This window comes from Haliotis rufescens, unplaced genomic scaffold, assembly GCF_023055435.1.
Source record: "Haliotis rufescens isolate VD_foot unplaced genomic scaffold, xgHalRufe1.0.p SCAF_32, whole genome shotgun sequence".
Lineage (NCBI taxonomy): Eukaryota > Metazoa > Mollusca > Gastropoda > Lepetellida > Haliotidae > Haliotis > Haliotis rufescens.
Window position 1 is genome coordinate 4,674,790 of NW_025964024.1, and position 24,126 is coordinate 4,698,915.

The following is a 24,126-nucleotide window of genomic DNA, read 5'->3' on the forward strand; positions in this document are numbered from 1 at the left end:
TTTGTGTAGGATCTGAGGTTGTTCTGGTGTATCGTACTGGGTGGCATGTTTCAGAGACTTTGTGTAGGATCTGAGGTTGTTCTGGTTGATCGTACTGGGTGGCATCTGTCAGAGACTTTGTGTAGGACGGGGGTTGCTATGGTCAATCATACAGGTGGCATCTGTCAGAGACTTTGTGTAGGATCTGAGGTTGTTCTGGTGTATCGTACTGGGTGGCATCTTTCAGAGACTTTGTGTAGGACGGGGGTTGCCATGGTCAGTCATACATGTGGCATGTTTCAGAGACTTTGTGTAGGACAAGGGGTTGCCAATATCAATCATACGGGTGGCATCTTTCAGAGAAGCTGTGCAGAATCCGTGTGGAGGCCCCTGAAGTGACGCAGTCAGAGATCGGCCAGAAGCAGAAGCTGAGAGTCGTCCTGGACTACATCACCTCCATCCTGAACCTGCCACAGGGCTGGAACCAGCTGAAGTGGAGCGTGGACAGTAAGTAGACATAGACAGTCTTACATCTGTGGGTGGGTGTGGACAGTAAGTAGACATAGACAGTCTTACATCTGTGTGTGTGTGTGGACAGTAAGTAGACATAGACAGTCTTACATCTGTGGGTGGGTGTGGACAGTAAGTAGACATAGACAGTCTTACATCTGTGGGTGGGTGTGGACAGTAAGCACACATAGACAGTCTTACATCTGTGAGTGGGTGTGGACAGTAAGTAGACATAGACAGTCTTACATCTGTGGGTGGGTGTGGACAGTAAGCACACATAGACAGTCTTACATCTGTGGGTGGGTGTGGACAGTAAGCACACATAGACAGTCTTACATCTGTGAGTGGGTGTGGACAGTAAGTAGACATAGACAGTCTTACATCTGTGGGTGGGTGTGGACAGTAAGTAGACATAGACAGTCTTACATCTGTGGGTGGGTGTGGACAGTAAGTAGACATAGACAGTCTTACATCTGTGAGTGGGTGTGGACAGTAAGTAGACATAGACAGTCTTACATCTGTGGGTGGGTGTGGACAGTAAGCACACATAGACAGTCTTACATCTGTGGGTGGGTGTGGACAGTAAGCACACATAGACAGTCTTACATCTGTGAGTGGGTGTGGACAGTAAGTAGACATAGACAGTCTTACATCTGTGAGTGGGTGTGGACAGTAAGCACACATAGACAGTCTTACATCTGTGGGTGGGTGTGGACAGTAAGTAGACATAGACAGTCTTACATCTTGAAATATGCAGCTACTCTCCAACTCGTCTCACGTGAAAACATGGGGCTTTGACCATCTTGCAGGCAGATGACCACGGAGTACGCTGATCAGTGTTGGAGACTGGTTAATGAGTGATGTCGGTAATTCGTTGCAAATTAGGTGTGTCGGATTAACAGGTCTAAATAGCACTGATTTAATCGGTCCCCATCATTAGTGTCGGATTGTCGGATTAATGAGACTTGACTGTATCTCTATTGTGTATCTCTACAGAACTTCCATGATAGGGTGACTGTACGTATTCATCGGCAATGTGGTGGGGAAGATACATGGTATTGATACGGGTCAATATCTATTGACAGTTATTCAGACAGTGTTGAACAAGACTCTGTCAAGAGACACTCACTCACAGGGAGGAATGAGCCACAAGTGTGGGCGCAGCCTTCAGATGTGTCGGTGCTTAACAGCTGTGTATATTTGTTCAATCATTTATTTAATGGGAGACAACTGCAGCAGCAAAATAGAATTTGTTCACCAATATCATTTATACTCTTTATGGTGGTAACTAGTGTATATTAAAAAGTTCCTAATAAAAAGTAATGATACAGAAGAAATTAAGGACAAATGATACAATGACCTGCCAAAGTACCATTGAGGTGATGACGTATTAAGTGTTTGACTGTTTGATTGTTTGATTGTTCAGGTATCCACTCCAAGAACCTGGTAGCAATCCTGCATCTGCTGGTGGCCCTGGCCAAGCACTTCAAGGCCCCGATCAGGCTGCCTGACAACGTCTCCGTCATACTCGTCATTGTACAGGTCAGTTTCTTGTTAGGGTCAGGTCAAGTTTTTTAAGCAAAATGTGAGACAGCCAACCTGACTGAAAAATAGGATGAGGGGCCTTGTTCTAGCAACAGTCATTTATCATCCAAAACTGGCTCCCACAGGAGATACTGCTAGGGTGAAATCAAGCAATATCTACAATGTAGATATCGCTGCAATGAAATTACATCACAATGCTTTGCAGACCATAGTGACATCATTTGTTACCATGACATCACAATCAAATGACATCACTAATGGCTCTGCTACTGAAGCTGTTAGCAGTACTTTTTACACTTAAGACATTGCTTATCACTTTCTACAAACTAAAAAAGTTGGAAGAATGATGTTCGATGATAAATTAAATCTAACCATCATGTCTTTTGATATCAAATATATCAACACTTGGTAGAGATTTCAATTGGTAGAGATTCCCTATATATGACACTATGCTTAATTAACATACTGTTCTGAGAGATGTTGAACTTACCTCAGTCACTTGCTATAGTCTGCGGGGCGGTCGGGTTGCCTAGTGGTTAAAGCGTTCGCGCGTCACGCCAAAGACCCGGGTTCGATTCCCGACATGGGTACAATGTGTGAAGCCCATTTCTGGTGTCCCCCGCCGTGATATTGCTGGAATATTGCTAAAAGCGGCGTAAAAACCATTCTCACTCACTCACTCATGCTATAGTCTGCATGATGTGTATTACTTGGTTGTCTATTAGGAATTTAGACATTGAGGTGTTGTATAGAGAGTTATCTCCCTTTAACTATCAGCACCTCACCAGACCAATGCAAGATTAAATCAACATTTCAGTTTGTTTTTTGTTTAACACCACACGCAGCAATATTCCAGCTATATAATCGTGGCCTGTACATTATCTTGTCTTGACCTGACAATCCAGTGATTTACACCATGAGCATCAATATGGACTTTTAGGCCAATATGTAAAGATGCAGGAGACTGTTTCAATAGGCCGTGTGGAATGGTAGCAGAGCCTTACTACTGGCAGTAAGAACTTAGGTGATTATTTCCGAAATGCCTAATGATTATATACTATATTTTGTATTTGTAATATCGCCTAAACCGTTTGGAATCAAGATTGAAACAACTAACTAATGTTGAAATAAAGGTAATTTGTTTGATTTTTACCTAGTGGGTTTTTCTTTCTTGTGTTTGATTTGTCAGTGTTTAGATTTTGGCATAAGTTATTTTGTTTATTGTACAACTTTTTATACTTGTTGTTACAGAAAATAGACAACCAGCTGCAGACAAGGAGAGTTTATGAAGAAATCACAGGAGCTAACGAGTAAGTTTTTTGAAGTATTTCAGTCAGTTTAATGCCCTCAGTATAACTAAAAGGTTTATCATAAAGACCAATACATATAAAGGACTAGATTAGCATGTGTAGGACACAAGTAGAAACTGAAAACCTTCCCAGAACCCTGGAAAGTAAAGAAATAAATGTTTTGGTTCTGATTACATGAATACTGAGACCGCCTCCGTGGAGAGCGGAAGGTCGGGGATTCAATCCCCGGCCGTGTCATACCAAACGTTAAAAGATGGTACTTATTATTACCCTGCCTGCCGTTCGGCATTAAGGGGCTAAATCAAGAACTGGTCAGTATACTGTGCCTGAGTGGGGTATTCATGTTAAACTGCGGCATGGTATCTCAGTGGGCTGGTACTATAACAAGCAGCCACACACACACGCGTGACTTTAAACGTCTTTTCACCTCACCTGACCTCACCTGAATACTGTTTTGAGCTCCGACTTATTCGAGGGTTTATCTGAGATTGTTATTTTGGTAGGAAATCTTGGCAGAATGTTTTTGAAGACACACCATCCTGTGAAGAGGTCCCCTTACTGCCAGTGGCGTTATACTCACTCTCACTTTGAACATTTGGAAGTTTAGATGTAAACAGTGGCTGGAGTAGACGGGCAGAGTGAAAGTTTCGGTGAACTGCCGAATACTTGAAACAACTGAAATATTGGAGGAAAACATGATATGCTGTGGCGTGTTTGTGGAAGGTCTACACATACCTGTACATAAAGTGTAATGCCATCTTTTGGTAACACATTGTATATATGGTGTAACAGCTCAAAGTGATGTTAAACCAAAGATCATTAATGTTCAAATGTTTTGTATTTTTCAGTGAAATTGGGGCCAAGTTTGGTAAGTTTCTTTGCTTTTGATGACTTTGTAACTAGACATAAGATGGTGGCATGCAGACAGTAGTTCAGTCTCATTCAAATCAGATCTTAGCTCCCACCACCACTCAACACAAATCTGAGGACATCCCATTATAGGTCATGTCAATATGAACTTTCATCTGACCAATCAGACTGTCACTTACTAGATCGGGGAAGTGACTGTCGGAATGTGTTTTTTCATCATGCAACTTCGAAAAGGTTAACACAGGGTATTCTGAACGACAGTTATAGTCTGAACGACTGATTCCGTCAAAATCATCATCTATCTCTCACTTCAGTGGGATAAATGTTTGAACCAGGAGAGACTTTCCATGACCTGGGTAGAGTACTGCCATACAGTCATCTCAGTCATCTATAAGACAGTCCAGAAGTTTCTTTTGTTCAGTTTAAATATTTTGAATCAAGATAGATCTAAATACTGTTCAGTTTTGTAGTATGAAATGGAAGTCACCAGTTTGAAACTAGTGCTGTAAAGCTCGAGGAAGCTGCTTTCTGATTGGCTAATGTCAACTTCCTGTTAGTAATTTCTTTGGTCAGTCAAAGGTTGTTCTGATGTCCTCGGTAGGGCTAGGACGAGACAAAATTTACTACCCGAGTACCCACCTCCCTATTACCCGACCCTACCCGGGTACATGTACTCCTGTCAAAATAAATTTAGAGACCCGTATAAACCGATCTGGTCATGCATACACTGAAGTTGACTGATGTTTTATTATTATGCAAACATATGAAGTCAGAAGGAATGTGTGCAAAGTCAGAAAGAAATGTGAACATTTATCACTTATAGTGTAACCATAGAGTTTTAGATAATTTTTGCCATTAAACAATATAGTCACGTGACTAACCACGGGTCCGGGTAGTCCTGTGGGTACCCGGGTCCTACTCAGTACCCACCCGACCCGGGTACCAGAGTTAACCGTCCCAGCCCTAGTCCTCGGATCTTTATTTTGTGGTAGCGAGCACTAAGAGCTGGTTTTAATTGGATTGATCATAGTGGAGTCTGAACACAAACATTTTTATGGAGGATCAGTGGATGTTGAGTCTTGCTCATGCTATCAACCACCAGATTGCCATGCCCCGATTTGATTGTTGCAGGCCATAGTGAATTTAGCTGTAACATTGCTGACAGGGCTGTAAAGCAGTTCACACGCCATTAAACAAACATTAAACCTATAAGTTTCATGAGATTGTGTCAAAGTGGATTCAGGATCTAGATAAGAGCATGGCAAAATGAATTTAATGTTATCAAATGAATGTTATGAAATGTTTTCAATTGAATGCTATGAACTGATCAATGCTACTACAAGATATGCTGCAATCATGTGTTTTGTGTTTTGTTTTATCCAAGATGGCGGACGTTTCCGAGCAAAAACGTATATAACGAACATCGTATAAAATGAACTGATTTCTCCGGTCCCTTGTACTTCGTTATATCCAAACTTTGTAATTTCTTCACTGTCTGTTTCACAATTTGATTTTGTTATATCCATGTCTACGGTAATTTCTGTTTCACAACTTGATCTTCAGATGGTCAGGCTCTGTGACTTGGCTGATTGTGTGTCATCGTATCATGACTCAGTAGGATGTTCATATTTTCAATCACTGGTTGGCCTGGCCCAGACTCTGTTGTTTACTCTGTTGAGTCTTTATTTTGTGAGAATATTACTGACTGTGGCTTAGAAAACAAAAACAAAAATCAGACACGAATCTCATTCATGTTTCTGTCTTCCAGAACGGGATGCTTTTGACACACTGTTTGATCATGCTCCTGACAAGCTCAACGTTGTTAAGAAGGTAACATACTTTAACTGTGTTGTTTATTATCAGATTATCAGAGAGTGAGTGAGTTGGGTTTAACGCCGCTTTTAACATTATTCCAGTTATATCACGGCGTGTCAGCTTGATGTGGGAAGAAAGCCCGAAGTGTTGCAGGTCTCAGACGTTTACCACTTCGGTGAAACCCACGAGCATGGGTATGGTGCTGACAAACCTAAAAACATAATCGGGGTGAACCAGGATTCGAACCCACAATCATAGGTTTCTGGCGTGTCCAGGGGACGCAACTCTGCACAGTGAATCGCGGCGCCTTAGACGACTGGGCCACCCGTGCCCCCTCAGATTATCAGAATAGATTAAAGTAATTTGAACTGTTCCATCATGAGAAGTGACATTTACCCTTTTACATTGTTGTTTTACAGACTCTGGTCACATTTGTCAATAAACAGCTGATGAAGGTGAACTTGGAGGTGAATGACCTTGACACACAGGTAGGTTCAAGCATCTCTCTCGTTCCAGACAGCATTTACTTAAGGATTCTTACAAAAGTTCGCACATCCATTTTTTTATTCATACCTCAATGAACCGAAAAAATTCCACATTCAATGCTTATAATTCAATTTGACAAAGAATACATACTGTGGCGTGACATGAACCAGGTGATTGTTTAATTTATGCACATAACTTGATGTGCCCAAAATATCAGTACCCAATCAATGGAGAGTAGGATCAAAAGAAAGGTCATAGGACCTGTCAATCAAGGCAAGAGGCGAGAAGAACTACAACAGTCAGACTAAGGAACCGGAATCTATTTGTCCGAGAGAAGGCGGCTGTTTCAATGACATGGTTGGTTACCACCAGATTCAAACATTAGTTCCTTGGGAACGGGAAGACACAGTTTGAAAAATGTGGGTGAGAAATGAAACCTGAAATTTTTGGAACCCTGGCAAGCAGAAAAAAACAGGCGAGCGAGCCTGCACGTTTGCTTTTTCATTCCTTCTCGGCCTTCGGTCTCAAAGGGTAGCTTGGATAATGAATTTTGCTAAATGTCCTGTGCATGACGATACACGTGAGCAGATAGGGAGTTCCCTCGACTGTAATATTGGGATTCCTCAACATTCCGTAGTATTAAAAGTAGTTCGCTTCGGTGGGCGTGGCTTAATCTTTTACATTCATTGGGAAGTGAATGCAATAACGTGACCAGTTCAGCTAATCAGAATGCAGGAACTGCAGTGAACACAACAAAAATTTAATTATTGCTGATTGAATCAGTTCATAAGTAGACGGTACTCATCCCCTCAGACTACTCTCCACTGTGCCCAATGTCATTATTTGAGGGGCGGTCCGGTAGCCTAGTGGTTAAAGTGTTCGCTTGTCATGCGGACGACATGGGTGAAGCCCATTTCTGGGGTCCCTCGCTGTGATATTGCTGGAATATTGCTAAAAGGGGCGTAAAACCATAACACTCACTCACACTCACTCATTATTAGACCGTTCAGGTAGCAACACAGGGCAGACTAGTTTCCAGTATTCCATGCTTGTGAAAGAGTGGACTGGTGACAGTCGGGTGGTGTCAGTTTGCTTGCTGCATTGTGTGTCATCGCGTCCATGCAGGTGGACCCCTGAGTTTGCTGTTGACCACTGGTTTGCCTGGTCCAGGCAGAAACATTTTCACTCTCTCTTTCCATGGAAAACACCTGGAATGAAATCAGTTCCTTTTTGTGATCATTTGTCCCGTGAAGATTCCGGGTTAGAATTGGTCTTCAGCAACCCATGCTTGCTGTAAGAGGCAGCTAATGGGATCAGGTGGCCAGACCCGCTGTCAACATATCCCAATTGCGTGGATCGATGCTCATGATATCAATCACTGGATTGTCTGGTCCGGATTTGATTATTTGCAGACCACTGTCATATTCCTGGAATATTGCTGAGTGTGGCATAAAAACAACAAACAAAATTTTTAAACTTATTCTTTCTCACACTATGCATTTCCTCTTATTCTTCGATCCTGATGTGGAAACGTCCTAGAACAAACATCTCATACATCACCAAATCACCACTGTGATCATGGGTCATGCACCACTGCCATCCCGTGCGGCACATCTTCAGCAACCCATGCTTGCTGTAAAAGGCGACTATGCTTGTCGTAAAAGGCGACTTACAGGATCAGGTGGTCAGGCTCGCTGACTTGGTTGATACATGTCATCGATCCCAATTGCGTGGATCAATGCTCATGATATCAATCACTGGATTGTCTGGTCCAGACTCCATTATTTACAGACCGCCGTCATATAGCTGGAATATTGCTGAGTGCGGCGTTAAACAACAAACCAACCAACCAACCAGAGATCTGATCACCTGACATATCCAGCACCCTCATTCTCAATTCTATCGCCTGAATGTTAAGAAGTCCCTTGAACAGAGAATATTTGTTGTTTTGGTTGGTTTTTTTTCACAAGTTAAACTAATAAACGATATGAAGTCATCACTACCCCTCTGCTCCGACTGCCATAGTCTGTTTTCCCCTCTCAATCCCCACCTCAGTTGTTGTGATTGTCGTGGGGTATGTGAGATTGCAACACGATGTACACAGTGTGCAAACTTATCAGAATCGGATTTCAAAACTTACCTACACAAGTGCTCCAAACGATCGGCCGATCGTAGGTCAAAAGCATATAAGGATTCGGAGCACGGCCCTTCATCCGTGAAGAAACCGAAGTGACAAGTAATATCTCGTGGGAATGTGCCTTCATCGTCTTGCAAGAAAGGGAATAAATCTACTACATCGGCAGCAGTTACTTCGCTTTCCGTGGAGGAAGATTTGCTATCCAATTCGTTTTTGAATGCTGACCTTCCCTCTTGTAAACGGACCACGCCCCCTGCACGTGACGGCTCAGGGTCTCCTTCAATCGTCCCGCCATTAACTGACCACCGGAATGTACTGTCGTCTGAGCCTTCCCCCCTTATTTCGAAGATGGGAGTCTCCCTTGACCAAACGTTGGGAAAGTCTAATCAACCAGCAGAGGGGTGCCCTTCCCCCCAACCCGAGCGGGATTCGTCTCTTCGTCGCTCCATGCGCGCTCAGGATACAGTTACAGCTCTCCCGACTTCCGGTGGCAATAGGTCATGTGAACGAGAACCGGACGATCGTCATCGTAGCAGAGAAAGTGCTCTCCGTCAGACGACAGAGCTTCCAATACAATATTGTCATCCTTCGTTGGATTGCGAGCGATCAAGGGATCGACAGGTCGACGGATGGATGGAACGATGACTCGCCAGATCGCCGTGCTTCACCTTTATCGACAAGTTGCCGTTCCTCGTAGGATTATCTTGTCGACATTTCATTAGGTCTTACCTCAGTTGATCGGCAGCTCGCTTCCTCTACAGATCGAAACCTGAGGTATCAACACTCTTCTGCTCATCAACGTATCGACACCTCAACAGATCAACACATCGATACATCGATACACATCGACACTTCGTCCGAGTGTGAAATCGATCGGGAAATCAACCGTTTTTACGACTTCGCCTACCCGACTGTCATCATTCACAAGATTGTCATTCTTCCATGGAACAACATTTTTTCCGGGATAAACAGGTCTCTCATCGGGAAACGTCGTAGGGATGCCAGTCATCGTAGGTCACGGACTCATCCACGTTCTACTCCTTCAACTTATCAGGATTATCAGGACTATAATGCAGGAAACAGTTATATCACATCTGATCGTTATGATTTCTCTGGTTCATCCTCGGTCTCCAAGGGATCGACGTCGCCAGGGATCTAGATCCCGTTCTCCTTCACCTCTACGACCTCAACGCTCCCATACTATGAATCGCATGGCTCCGCAGGATCGTCAATTTCTCCCTACGTCGTGGGATCATCGCACGGAGTCTTCCTCGTTCCCCACCTCGAACTTTCAGACTCTGGTACACGCGGTGTCTAAGGTGCTAGATCATCGTAGCTTCCCGTCAGCCGAGACTCCTACCTTACTTACTGCATACGATGATCCACATTCGTCAGCCTCCTCTCAAGGTGATTATGATATAGTGGATCAGACGGACATGCTATTTTGGATTGCTGATAAACTGGGACTTCCCAGCAGTACTGCTAAGGAGGATCGACCCACTGGCTTTGTGATCACCAGTCCCACATCGAACACTCTTACCTTACCACCTAAACAAGTTTTCACAGTTATGAGCAAGAATTTGGATTTGTCCTTTGCTACTTTTCGCTGCCATAGGGACAAGTTACTGACTCCTCACTTTAACTACACAGACACTGGAACTCATGGTATGTCTTCCATCTCTACGACCCCAGAAGTAGATGGCGACATCCATAATATCACTCCCAAGCGTTCTACATTTCCTTTTATTGTGGAGGATAAAGAATTGGCTCATATTGACCAGACTATACGCTTCCTATCAGCCTTACTCTCCATACAGAGAAGTATATATACTTCATAGCTAAGAATCAACTCCCAGGACAACCAGATCGTCTATTTACCCTTCAACCCCTCTCATCGATATTGGGACCTGAAGACGTGGAAGACCTCTCACTTTGCCCAGTCCGAGCCTTAAAGATCTACTTGAAGGCATCCCAGACCTCCCGTCGCTCTCGCAAGCGTCTTTTCATCCCGCTATCATGGGCTGCAACTTCAGAGGTATCACGAACCACCATCTTCTTTTGGCTGCGTTCTATCATCCTCAGGGCCTACACCTTTGTGGGACTACTACCTGCGGTCGCCTCCAATCCTCATGAGACAAGGGCAGTGGCCTCCACCTTGGCGTTGCACCGTAATTGCTCACTCTCGGCCATCATGGAGGGATGTTTCTGGCGTTCTGATACGATCTTTGCCTCCCACTACCTTCGGGATGTCTCGGTCGCCGATGTCCAAGGTCTTCATCACTTTGGCCCTCTTGTGTTGGCACAACAGCTTACAGCAGCCTCACAGTGCCTCTGTCCTTGCCCATGTGATGTCTCAGTAGTTGATTGAAGACCTGTGTGATAAGCGGGTATCGTCATCGTTCCTATTCTCGTTCTTACCATATTCAATCTCTACGTGAGTTTGATAGGTTGACGAAGCGAAAAAAAAGATGCCAAGCTGGTCCGCCTTACGTCCTTGGGAGCGTATGTGTGAGGTCTGTCTTGTAGAACCTCCTCCTATCGGGGTGAGGTTAAGTCGTGACCGAGTAGGTGTCGCCTGGCTCATGGTTACACGGTTGTTCTTGGAAAGGCGTCCTGTGTGAAACCATGGAACACATGATTCCCCGATGTCATGATCTATATCTCTTGTTAGCACAAAGAGGGTTTTTTGAGGCAAACCTTACACGAGTTTATCACTAATCCTTGTTAAATCCTTGAATTTTTCTGATTAGATCCAGCTTCCTCGTGTACGTCTCACGGTTGAGGTCCTTTCAGGCTAGGGTATCTGCGCCCCACCATCCAACCGTGGGATAAATGCATAGTGTGAGATAGGATAAGTTTAAAAATTTGTCATGCCGCACGGGATTGCAGTAGTGCATGACCCATGGTAACAGTGGCGATTTGGTGATGTATGGAATGTGTTGGGATGATTGGTGTTTTTGAAGCTGGAAACTTTGTTCTAGGACGTTTCCACATCAGGATCGAAGAATAAGAGGAAATGCATAGTGTGAGATAGGATAAGTATATAAATATACAATTTATTAGTAAATTTACAAATTTGTGATCATTTGAACATTTGGATCTGAGACCAAGGTCGGGAAAACTTCTAAAAATATAAACAGCCATTGATTTTCAAGTTGTAGTTTCCATGTGTTGAGATGAATGTTGCGGGAAATTATCACCCAATATGATGATTGGAGTTGGGAAGTATGATCAGCAGATAACATGGCAGACTAATGCCAATAAAGGATTTTATCATACAATAGGTAGGTTTCTCGGCAGGATAAAGCCAACGGATAAAAACGATATCCGTTGGGGTCATATGTGGATAGAGATGCAAATATCAAAGGTCAAGTAGGACTACTTTCACTGTTTATAAACAAACATGGCGTCGCCCTCGTCATTCGGCGATCGAGTCAGAATTAACCATCGGGAATCTGAATAAACTACAGGTATAATTGCTATCATTATAAAACAAAACAGTCTAATATACTGAAATTAAGTGTCTAACTGTGACGTAGCTAAGGCATTTTATAAGTTTTGGCAACTTTGGAGATTTCGAAACAATTTTGCGAGGGCACCAGCCGAGGCCTAGCCAAGCGGGATCAGTAGCCATATCTGTGCTTGTAGACCTCTTCGGCTTGAAACCTTTTCCACAAATTAAAATAGTTGGATTTGGCCGAAATATGTTTGAATTGTTACCTTGTTTCGTTTTGTCGCTGTGTGTACATCTGACTACATTTCTAAACGTTATGACAGGACAGACCGACTGTCAACATCGTCTGACCGTGGCCGTGACGTCTCATAGACTAGGGTTAGAGTAGCTTCCCTTTGACAAAGGGCAGTTACTCTAGCGGACAGACCGATGAATTGCCGCGAAAGGCAATTAAAAACAACTGTTGTTTTGCGTATATGTTGCTTCGCCACTGTATAAGAAACAGATTTTAGTTGGAACTATATTGGCTACTGTCATTGTCCGACTGACACATCACTTACCCTGTGACGTAATAAATATGAATGCGTGCATTCCAGGAAAACGCGCAATGTTTCAGTAATGTTTGTGAGAGAGGGAAAGCGATTTTAAAGCACAGAATTAAGGAATGACATTATATGATAAAGAGGTTATCACGCTTGTGTGTTTGGGGATGGTAAATATCCTGTATTAGGAATAAACACTATGTATTTAGCTCGCCAAGGCTCGCTAAATACAATGTTTATTCCTAATGCAGGATATTTACCATCCCCAAACACACTCGCGTGATAACCTCTATATATTGGTGTTATCAAAAGGTTACTCTCAGCACAGGCTTCAGCATATAATTGAGTAGAATAAATCATCAAATGAAATCATTCAGATTTCTCTGCCTCCTTGGCAACCCAATGCATAATGTCTCTTCTGTCATGGTATATATCCTTGACCCCATTCGGGGGCCCAGTCGTCTGAGGCGCCACAATTCGGTGTGAAGAGTTGCGTCCCTTGGGCACACCAGAAACCTATGTTTGAGGGTTCGAATCCCGGTTTGCCCCGATTATGTTTCTAGGTTTGTCAGCACCATACCCGTGCTCATGGGTTTCACTGAAGTGGTAAACATCCGAGACCTACATCACTTCAGGGTTTCCTAACACATAAAGCTGACACGCCGTGATATAAGTGGAATACTGTTAAAAGCGTTGTTGAAAACTCACTCCCTTTTACTCAGCTCCTAGGGTGTAGATATTTATTTACCTCTGTTGTAGACCCGTGAAGATCCGGGTCATAATTGGTCTTCTGCAACCCATTTTTGTCGTAAGTTGCGACTAACGGGATCAGGTGGCCAGACTCCCTGACTTGGTTGATGCATGTCGCCGTGTCCCAGTTGTGTAGATTTATGCTCATGACATCAATCACAGGATTGTCTGGTCCAGACTTGACTAGTTAAACCAATGTCATATAGCAGGAATATTGCTGAGTGCAGCTTTAAACATCATACATGCAAACATACAATCAAATCCAGGTGTGATTCCCCACATGGGTACAATGTGTGGAGTCTAAGTCTGGTGTCCCCTGCTGTGATATTGCAGAAATATTGCTGAAAACAGCATGACAACCTCACTCACTGACTCACTCACTCACTCACTCACCCACCCAGCCCACTCACTCACTCACTCACTCACTCACCCATCCACTCACTCACTCACTCACTCACTCACTCACTGATAATGCTAAAAGATAATGAAATATGTATTTCTGTAGAAGATTCCCCTGATTTTCTCTCTGAAAGGAAACTTCACTTATTGATGCAGTCGATGTGGATAACGCCGATGCAGTTTAGTATGACACATTAAGTGTTTTCATCAATATAAATGTCACCAACAACTACCACTCCTGATAACTTAAACATGGTTTTCACTGACAATTGGCCGACTTTCTGTTTTTACAAGATATTCAACTCATTTGTTCCTTGTATCAACTCGGCCTTCAAAAGCCATTGTTTTTAGACGCCTAAAATATGAATCAGATGACGCCTTGAAGTTTATTTCTAGAAAAACGATTATTGCAACGTGTTGTGAGTCTCGGGTTACGTCTGGACTTGTGTGTATACCGACACACACTGAAACTGCATAACAATTTTAACCCGAAATGGCAAGATGTTTTTTCTGTGCTCAAGTCCATCTTGAAACATATTAATTGAGATTTGAGCCCGTACGGCGACATTGATGTGTTGGTATCGTCTGACCAAGATAAAATTGTAAGGAAATTAACATAAAGAATATTTTCAGACATCAAGCATAGAGAATGTACTTCTTCTAGATGTCTGTATGAAGAGTAGACATTTAAAAAGGAGTTTATTTACATATGCAAAGATTCACAATGTGTGCGCATATGAAATGAACACTCTTTCTTTTTATAGGGCTTTTTGGAAACATTTGGTAAACTTCTGATCCATTGAACAACTTTTGAAATGTGAGAAGCATTTTGAGTAGAATAATTCAGTTTATATTGCTGGTTATGGTAATGTCTGTCACAGTTCAAGGCCATTATGTAGTAAACAGAATGTTCCATCATTTCTCAGACCGCCTCCGTGGTCTTGTGGTAGAGCGTCCGCCCGGAGAGCGGAAGGTCCAGGGTTCGATCCCGGGCCGCGTCATACAAAAAGACGTTAAAAGATTGTACTTGTTGTTACCCTGTCTGGCGCTCGGCATTAAGGGGCTAAAACAAGGACTGGTCGGCTCGGAGTCAGTATACTGTGTCTGAGTGGGGTATTCATGTTAAACTGCGGCATGGTATCTCAGTGAGCTAGCACTATAAATCGGCATCAGTCCGGACTAGTACAAGCAGCCACACACACACATACACGTGCATGCACGTCGCTATATAAGTGCAATAATCTTGGACGCGACGTTAAACCCAATTTCACCTCACCTCACCATCATTTCTCAGGAAACACCGTCTTATGTGCTGGAGATGCTTGAAACATTATTTGTTGTTAGTCACTTTTTTTAGCTCACCTGACTGAAAGCTCACCTGACTGTAAGCTCACCTGACTGAAAGCTCACCTGACTGTAAGCCCACCTGACTGAAAGCTCACCTGACTGAAAGCTCACCTGACTGAAATCTCACCTGACTGAAAGTTCACCTGACTGAAAGCTCACCTGACCGAAAATCTCACCTGACCGAAATCTCACCTGACTGAAAACTCACCTAACTGAAAGTTCACCTGACTGAAAGCTCACCTGACTGAAATCTCACCTGACTGAAAGCTCACCCAACTGAAAGCTCACCTGCCTGAAAGCTCGTCTGACTGAAAGCTCGTCTGACCGAAAGTTCACCTGACTGAAAGCTCACTTGATTACAACCCGGATCGTCTAAATTTTAGAGCTTCACTATGCCTGGGTTGTCTCACCATGCATGAATGGTTTCTCCATGGCTCAGTGTGGTACGTGTCGTCATTGACCCGTATAATCTGTTTGTGAGAGACTGTCAATGGGCATAGGGGGTTTGGGTTGGGACATCTTGAAATACTGCTACCACATAGAGAATAACAGCTATGTATTTATTCAAGTGCTTAGTAATGGAATAAGATTAGGCTTAAAAAAATTGGTTCTCAGGCAATGTTTTTTGAAAATATAGTGTGGGTGGGCTGTGTCTTTTTTTGTCTTTTTTTTGTTGTTGTTCAAACTAGTATGTAACCAATAAACACTTGTGTAATCAATAAACAATTGTGTACATGTACAATCAACCTAGGAAAGGGCCTCCCTACATAAATGTATTCCACCGTTGGACTTGAAATATTTGAGGATTTTTTAAATTTAAAAAAAGAAATGGAAATAAAAACAAAACGTGTGGCGAACATTATGATGATGGGGGCGGTGCCTGAGAACCAAGACTATTTTTTTTTTTAGCCTTAAGCCTAAGTCAAGTGAGTTTATGTTATGGCCTGCTTGTTGGGCGTCTGTAGATATCTTCTCCTTAGAGACCAGGTTGAATCTTCAGATGCTTGTTCCCACCAAGGATGATACCTGTGTTTTTTCAAGAGGTTCGATTTATAATTTTGATTTGCCCACCTTGGCAGCTATATTTAAAACGCTATTTATGGCCATTACATTGTTTCTGAAATTTGGTATATGTGTAGTTCATTTGAACATTTAGATGTTTCATTTTTCACAAAATTTTAGATTTTGACCCTCCAGTTTTGATGATGCTCCTAACTTTGCTTATTTTCTCACACTGTACATGTTACTCTAAGACTGTAGGTTTGAATACTGCAAGGGTATCAACCCCCCCAAAAGTTCTAGAATTTGTATTTTACTAAGGAAGTGTTTTCCCCAATATAACATTTGTTACATTTGACCACTTTCAAGATGGCATGTGTATTCATAACTTTTGTGCCGTGCAACAATGTTCTAATATTGTACAATCATTCTTGTATATTTGGAAACACTGTGGAAATGTCACTCATTCAAATTTGGTCTCTGTATTTATGTAAAAATGTTTTCCAAAGACCAGGTTCGATTCTCCAGGTCCGATGTGTGAGCCCATTTCTGGTGACCCCATCATGATATTGCTAGAAAATTGCTAAATGCGGCGTTAAACCATACTCATTCACTAAAACATGTTAAAAAAATTCTGTATGTCCAGGTGAGCTAAAGTGCCGTGGCACTTTTTGGTCAATACTTCATCTGTCATATCAGAGACCTCACCAGGTTGGAGATGACTTCATCACGTGAGGTGTTTTTCTAAAGGGTTTCTCCAAAAATTGTATATAGATTGCTACAACAGTTTTTTAATAGCAATACTCAAATAAGTTTAGTTAGATTTAATTTTTTACCAGTAACATGTTAGCTGATTGTGTCTGGTAGTTTCCATGAACTTAGCAAGTGGCACATGTTCTCCAGCATCCATGCTTGTTGTAAGGTCAGCTAACTGGGGACATTAGATGGCATATTGAGTATTGATATGACCGCCAGGGAAGACCAACTTTAACTGTGACTTGGCTGTAAATGTGTTACCTCACTCCAATGGATAAGGGAGAAGTGGAGTAGCCCAGTAGTTAAGGTGTTCGCTCATCACACGATGGGACAAGGTTCGATTCTCCATTTGGTTATAATGTGTGAGACCCGTGAAGATTCCGGGGTAGAATAGGTCTTCAGCAACCCATGCTTGCCATAAAAGGTGGCTATGCTTGTCGTAAAAGGCGACTAACGGGATCGGGTAGTCAGGCTCGCTGACTTGGTTGATGCATGTCATCGATCCAAATTGCGTGGGTCGATGCTCATGATATTTATCACTGGATTGTGTGGTCCAGACTCGATTATTTACAGACCGCCATCATATAGCTGGAATATTGCTGAGTGCGGAGTAAAACAACAAACCAAAAACCATACTTATTGTAATTGTGTGAATATTGCTGAATGAGTGTTTGAGGTGTCTCTCCTCTGTTGTCTAGTTCCACGACGGAGTGTACCTGGTGCTGCTGATGGGGCTGCTGGAGGGCTACTTCGTCCCGCTACACGACTTCCACCTCACACCAACAGACTTTGATCAGAAGGTAGGACAACGTCACATATACATTTCATCATAATATGTGTTTCCCAAATGCTGATTCCAGAGCAGAATATATATTCGCCACGGATGTCGTGAAGTGTACCCAATGGTGACTCCACTGCGGAATATATTTTCTTTGAGCTTGTTAAAATATTTCCCATGTAATTCGAGGCCAGAATATATGATTGCATTGAAACATTCCTGCAATGGACAGAGCAAAATGCTAGTTACTTCAGAGAGAGGGATCCCCATGTTGATTGGAGGTCAGACTATATGATTGCATTGAAACATGCCTGCAATGGACAGAGCAAAATGCAAGTTACTTCAGAGAGAGGGATCCCCATGTTGATTGGAGGTCAGACTATATGATTGCATTGAAACATGCCTGCAATGGACAGGGCAAAATGCAAGTTAGTTCAGAGAGAGGGATCCCCATGTTGATTGGAGGTCAGACTATATGATTGCATTGAAACATTCCTGCAATGGACAGGGCAAAATGCAAGTTAGTTCAGAGAGAGGGATCCCCATGGTGATTGGAGGTCAGACTATATGATTGCATTGAAACATTCCTGCAATGGACAGGGCAAAATGCAAGTTAGTTCAGAGAGAGGGATCCCCATGTTGATTGGAGGTCAGACTATATGATTGCATTGAAACATTCCTGCAATGGACAGGGCAAAATGCAAGTTAGTTCAGAGAGATGGATCCCCATGGTGATTGGAGGTCAGACTATATGATTGCATTGAAACATTCCTGCAATGGACAGGGCAAAATGCAAGTTAGTTCAGAGAGAGGGATCCCCATGGTGATTGGAGGAGACTAGTACTTCATCTTTGTGGCAAGAGGTGACTGAACTTGGGGTCACAAAGGCACCGTGGGGGAGTCTGGGCTTGTACTTGATGCACGACACTTCTGACAGGCTGAAGGAGTAAGAATGAGATGTTCTTCTTTGTCAGACAGGCTCATGTACAGATACAAGATCCTCGCAGCGATAGCCCATTTAGGTTGCTCTCTTTACTATCGCTGCCACCAGTCAAAGATGATACTGTACTGACACATATTCACAGTAAGAAAAAAGTACAGCTTTATGGATAACAACTTCTGGTTTATTCTGGTTTATTTGTAAGTTATCTCTCTGACAGGTTATCCATAAAGTTTTATGTTTTTCTTACTTAATTGCCAACTTCTAGAATGCCAATCAAACAGTTACATATTCACAGGTTACCACACTGATTGGTTATGTTGACACCAATGATGTTATTAGCAAAGGGAGATAACTTCAACAGGTATCACACTGATTGGTTTATGTTGACACCAATGATGTCATTAGCAAAGGGAGATAACTTCAACAGGTATCACACTGATTGGTTTATGTTGACACCAATGATGTTATTAGCAAAGGGAGATAACCTCGGTATCACACTGGTTGGTTTATGCTGACACCAATGATGTTATTAGCAAAGGGAGATAACTTCGGTATCACACTGATTGGTTTATGTTGACACCAATGATGTCATTAGCAAAGGGAGATAACTTCAACAGGTATCACACTGATTGGTTTATGTTGACACCAATGATGTTATTAGCAAAGGGAGATAACCTCGGTATCACACTGGTTGGTTTATGCTGACACCAATGATGTTATTAGCAAAGGGAGATAACCTCGGTATCACACTGGTTGGTTTATGCTGACACCAATGATGTTATTAGCAAAGGGAAATAACTTCGGTATCACACTGATTGGTTTATGTTGACACCAATGATGTCATTAGCAAAGGGAGATAACTTCAACAGGTATCACACTGATTGGTTTATGTTGACACCAATGATGTTATTAGCAAAGGGAGAAAACCTCGGTATCACACTGGTTGGTTTATGCTGACACCAATGATGTTATTAGCAAAGGGAGATAACTTCGGTATCACACTTGTTGGTTTATGTTGACACCAATGATGTTATTAGCAAAGGGAGATAACTTCGGTATCACACTGATTGGTTTATGCTGACACCAATGATGTTATTAGCAAAGGGAGATAACTTCAGTATCACACTGGTTGGTTTATGTTGACACCAGTGATGTTATTAGCAAAGGGAGATAACTTAGGTATCACACTGGTTGGTTTATGCTGACACCAATGATGTTATTAGCAAAGGGAGATAACTTCAGTATCACACTGGTTGGTTTATGTTGACACCAATGATGTTATTAGCAAAGGGAGATAACTTAGGTATCACACTGATTGGTTAATTTTGACACTTGTGATGTCATTAGCAAAGGGACGTAAAGCAATGCTGTTGTTATTATAGAGCATGTCATCAGCACTTGGAGAAATTCATGTTGAATTGTTGGACAACTTTATTGAAGTGACTATCAGATGATACAAGATGCCTGCTGTCATGGCACACACGTCTGCTTATCGTCACTGCATAAGCTGTATGATGTACACAAATCAAAGTGCGTGGTACAGACTTCTCTTCAGCATTCATAAAGCTGTTCCAATGGGGGAAGCATGTGTAGTGTTGCATAGATAACAGTGAAATTGCCACCAGACAGCTGGCACAGAGGTCGCAGTAGTAACAGAATAAACGTAATGAAGCCGGGGAACTTTTGGTGTTGAGATTAAACATTCATATATTTATCTTTAGTTTCTTTCATTTTCAGCTTCATATCTCTTAGCTTAGTTATTCTTATCATCAGTGATAAAAAATCTGTATTATGTCATTGTGAACTTGCCCAATTTGTTTGATCAGGACTTGATGATATGGACTTTTTAAGGTTTGGTTCCAAAAGAAGATTTTGCAAGTTTTTTGGTTTTTTGGTTTGCTTGTTTAATGCTGCACTCAGCAATATTCCAGCTATATGATGGCGGTCTGTAAATAATCCAGTGATTGACATCATGAGCATCGATCTATGCAATTGGGATACGATGACATGCATCAACCAAGTCACCGAGCCTGACCACCTGATCCTGTTAGTCGCCTCTAATGGCAAGCAGGGGTTGCTGAAAACCTATTCTAACCTGGAGCTGCTTTGACGGAAAATGTTGATGGAATTGGTTGCTAATTCTTTTTCAACGTATTGGTCTGACCTTTCAGGAGGAAGTCCACCAGTAGGATTCCTTTTGAATCCAAGAAAACCAAAGCCGTTAGATGTTTCAATGCATTGATTGTTGTTTATAGTCTCTGGCTGATAGTGGCGAACCCAAGACTTGTTCATGGTTACAAATCGCAGAATCAGATGATGTAAAGTCTCACGAGAGATAATGAACTTGGAGCGTTTCTGATCAGGAGTCAAGAGGCCTTGGATCCCATCATGCCCTGTTCATTCCTCAGAATGTTCTCAACTCACTCAGGGGCACGGGTGGCCCAGTCGTCTAAGGCGCTGCAATTCCCTGTGCAGAGTTGGGTCCCTTGGCCACGCCAGAAACCTATGATTGTGGGTTCAAATCCTGGCTTGCCCTGTTTATGTTTCTAGGTTTGTCAGCACCATACCCATGCTCGTGGGTTTCACCAAAGTGGTAAACGTCTGAGACCTGCATCACTTCGGGCTTTCCTCCCACATTAAGCTGACACGCCGTGATATCACTGGTATACTGTTAAAATCGGTGTTAAATCCAACTCACTCACTCACTCACTCTCAACTCTCTCAACTCTCTCAACTCTCTCATGAGAGATGCCTACTGAATTGGCTGTGTGTCATGTGGTGAGTCGTCTATATTCATATCATATAGTTTGTCAACATTTTCCTTAGTGGTGGCAGGGGCGGTCGGGTAGCCTAGTGGTTAAAGCGTTCGCTCGTCACGCCGAAGACCCGGGTTCGATTCCCGACATGGGTACAATGTGTGAAGCCCATTTCTGGTGTCCCCCGCCGTGATATTGCTGGAATATTGCTAAAAGCGGCGTAAAACCATACTCACTCACTTAGTGGTGGCAGTTGAAGGTCTTCCTGATCATGTTCCCAGCCCTCTCGCCCTCTGGAACTCCACTGCCCACCTCCTAACAGTGGCAAGGGAAGGAGCATCACCCACCCTAAAGTTGACACCATGTCCGCATGGATGGCTGATGGAGTTAGCCCTCTCAGTTGGACATATTTGATGACAGTGCTGTGGCCAGTTTAGTCCATTTTCATCAACAGAATACCTAGTCACTTTGATGCCGCAGAAATTTGTCACCTGGTTGTGTATTGGTTGAAATTCAGTCTGTTGGCATGGAAAGTATTGTACTTGATACATGCGCACTGTTAAGGGAATACTATACATCTTTCGTAGTTAGGCTCAGATCTTTTCAGCCACTTTTATGCTCTTATACGTTTTGGAATTAATGTAATTTACTTCGGAAATACTTTCATTTGAAAAAAGACACTCAAAATTCACAATAGCAAATACATTAACGTCTGACCTTTTCACTTAGATAATTCTTTGCCTCTTAAAATGATAATTTATTGCGAAGATTTTTGCTGTTTGGTATAATACAGCCTTTCATAACAGCTTTGCATGGGTGACAGTCAGAGGTCTGTCCCAGTCCCAGTACAAGCAGCCTTTGTGGCAGTACAAGTACACTGACAATACTTCTGTGGCTTCCTGGGCCTGACTCACCCAGTGTTGTACAACAGGACATTACTGTTTTGACCCACACTAGGAGTCGTTGGCAGTCAGTCAGACAGTTGAGGTGGCATTCTCAAACAGGAACTGAACTGGAATTTACTTCTCCCACTTTCTCAGTGTCGATGTATGGTTAAGAGTAAACCTTTAAGTCTAATCTATGATTCAATTGTTGAGGTATTTCCGGTATAGTGTTTCAGTTATTCTGAGTTGCAGCTGTAATAGAAGCTTGTCATGAGCTGGGCTGTGAGGGCTTGTGTAATGTGGGGCTTATCATTCAGGGTCAGGGGCCTCGGTTGTCACAGGTCCCCTCTACACTACAAATATATTTGTCATTCTAATATTTTTTCATCTTTTATTTATTTTGAATCTCTTTTGTTATCTCAAAATAGAATATGCCAATTAAAATTAAAATTTATTTGTTCCTGTCATAATCATGATGTCTTTCCAGTGTGATCATTTTTTATTTAAATTTGAGTATCATTATAAGATTTATATCATATCATATCATATCATATCATATCATATCATATCATATCATATCATATATCATATTAGTTTATATTATATTAGTTTATATTATATTAGTTTATATTAGTTTATTGATTTAGAAATTAACAATAAGGCTTTCAGATCAGTTAAGTTTCTAGAACATGGGCTGATTGTCATCCAAACTGTCCTGAGGTAGGTAATCAAGGTGATAATGGAGAAGAATGTCTTGTCTTGCTGGAACCATGAACATGTCCTGGTGTAGGTCTCCAGTGACTGAGAAGAATGTCTTGTCTTGCTGGAACCATGAACATGTCCTGGTGTAGGTCTCCAGTGACTGAGAAGAATGTCTTGTCTTGCTGGAACCATGAACATGTCCTGGTGTAGGTCTCCAGTGACTGAGAAGAACGTCTTGTCTTGCTGGAACCATGAACATGTCCTGGTGTAGGTCTCCAGTGACTGAGAAGAATGTCTTGTCTTGCTGGAACCATGAACATGTCCTGGTGTAGGTCTCCAGTGACTGAGAAGAACGTCTTGTCTTGCTGGAACCATGAACATGTCCTGGTGTAGGTCTCCAGTGACTGAGAAGAACGTCTTGTCTTGCTGGAACCATGAACATGTCCTGGTGTAGGTCTCCAGTGACTGAGGACATGGTGTGAGTTTTGGTGAGATGTAGAGGGATTATATGATACTTCGGTCACAAGTATCTATGCAGTCAATACCATTACCGTCCAGTGTCTGACTGTAATGAAGGGACGTATTCAGAACTTGAAAACAAAGTATAGACGTATAGACAGTGCAGTCATGTGTCTAAAACTTCAAACTAGATGTCCTTGGCAGGCATATTTGGTTAAAAATGTTATTTTGTTCAAATTTGAGATTATTTTCTTCTTAGATTCTTCGTTCGTTTGTTTCTTCATTCCTTTCTTCTTTTGTTTTTTCTCTCATTCTTTCTCATTAGTCCTGTTATCAGTGAATTACCCCTACAAGTTACTGCTATAAAGCCATAAAAATAGTTTTTACCATAATAGCATGAATTGGGAATTTTCTAAACCTTATTTAGGACTTTTTACTGACATTTGCTGTAGATTTGGGGTCAACTATTGGCATCTGGTGTTGTGTATCGTCATTTCAATATCCATGACTCAGTGCATCAGACATTAGCTGTACGTATTAACACCTCATGTCAAGGTTGAATATGGGGCGGTCGGGTAGCCTAGTGGTTAAAGCGTACGCTCGTCACGCCGAAGACCCGGGTTCGATTCCCGACATGGGTACAATGTGTGAAGCCCATTTCTGGTGTCTCCCGCCGTGATATTGCTGGAATATTGCTAAAAGCGG

At 42.3% G+C, this 24,126-nt stretch overlaps 1 protein-coding gene across 1 annotated transcript in view; it reads left to right on the forward strand.

Moving 5' to 3' along the window:
• LOC124147662 (beta-parvin-like) overlaps window positions 1–24,126 on the forward strand; it is a 98,895-nt gene that overhangs the window by 7,871 nt on the left and 66,898 nt on the right. The window contains exons 5-11 of the mRNA XM_046518353.2: window positions 340–486; window positions 1,916–2,031; window positions 3,286–3,344; window positions 4,193–4,212; window positions 5,983–6,044; window positions 6,449–6,517; window positions 17,598–17,699. Of these exons, the coding sequence (XP_046374309.1) occupies window positions 340–486; window positions 1,916–2,031; window positions 3,286–3,344; window positions 4,193–4,212; window positions 5,983–6,044; window positions 6,449–6,517; window positions 17,598–17,699 (575 nt within the window). The remainder of the gene's footprint in view (window positions 1–339; window positions 487–1,915; window positions 2,032–3,285; window positions 3,345–4,192; window positions 4,213–5,982; window positions 6,045–6,448; window positions 6,518–17,597; window positions 17,700–24,126) is intronic.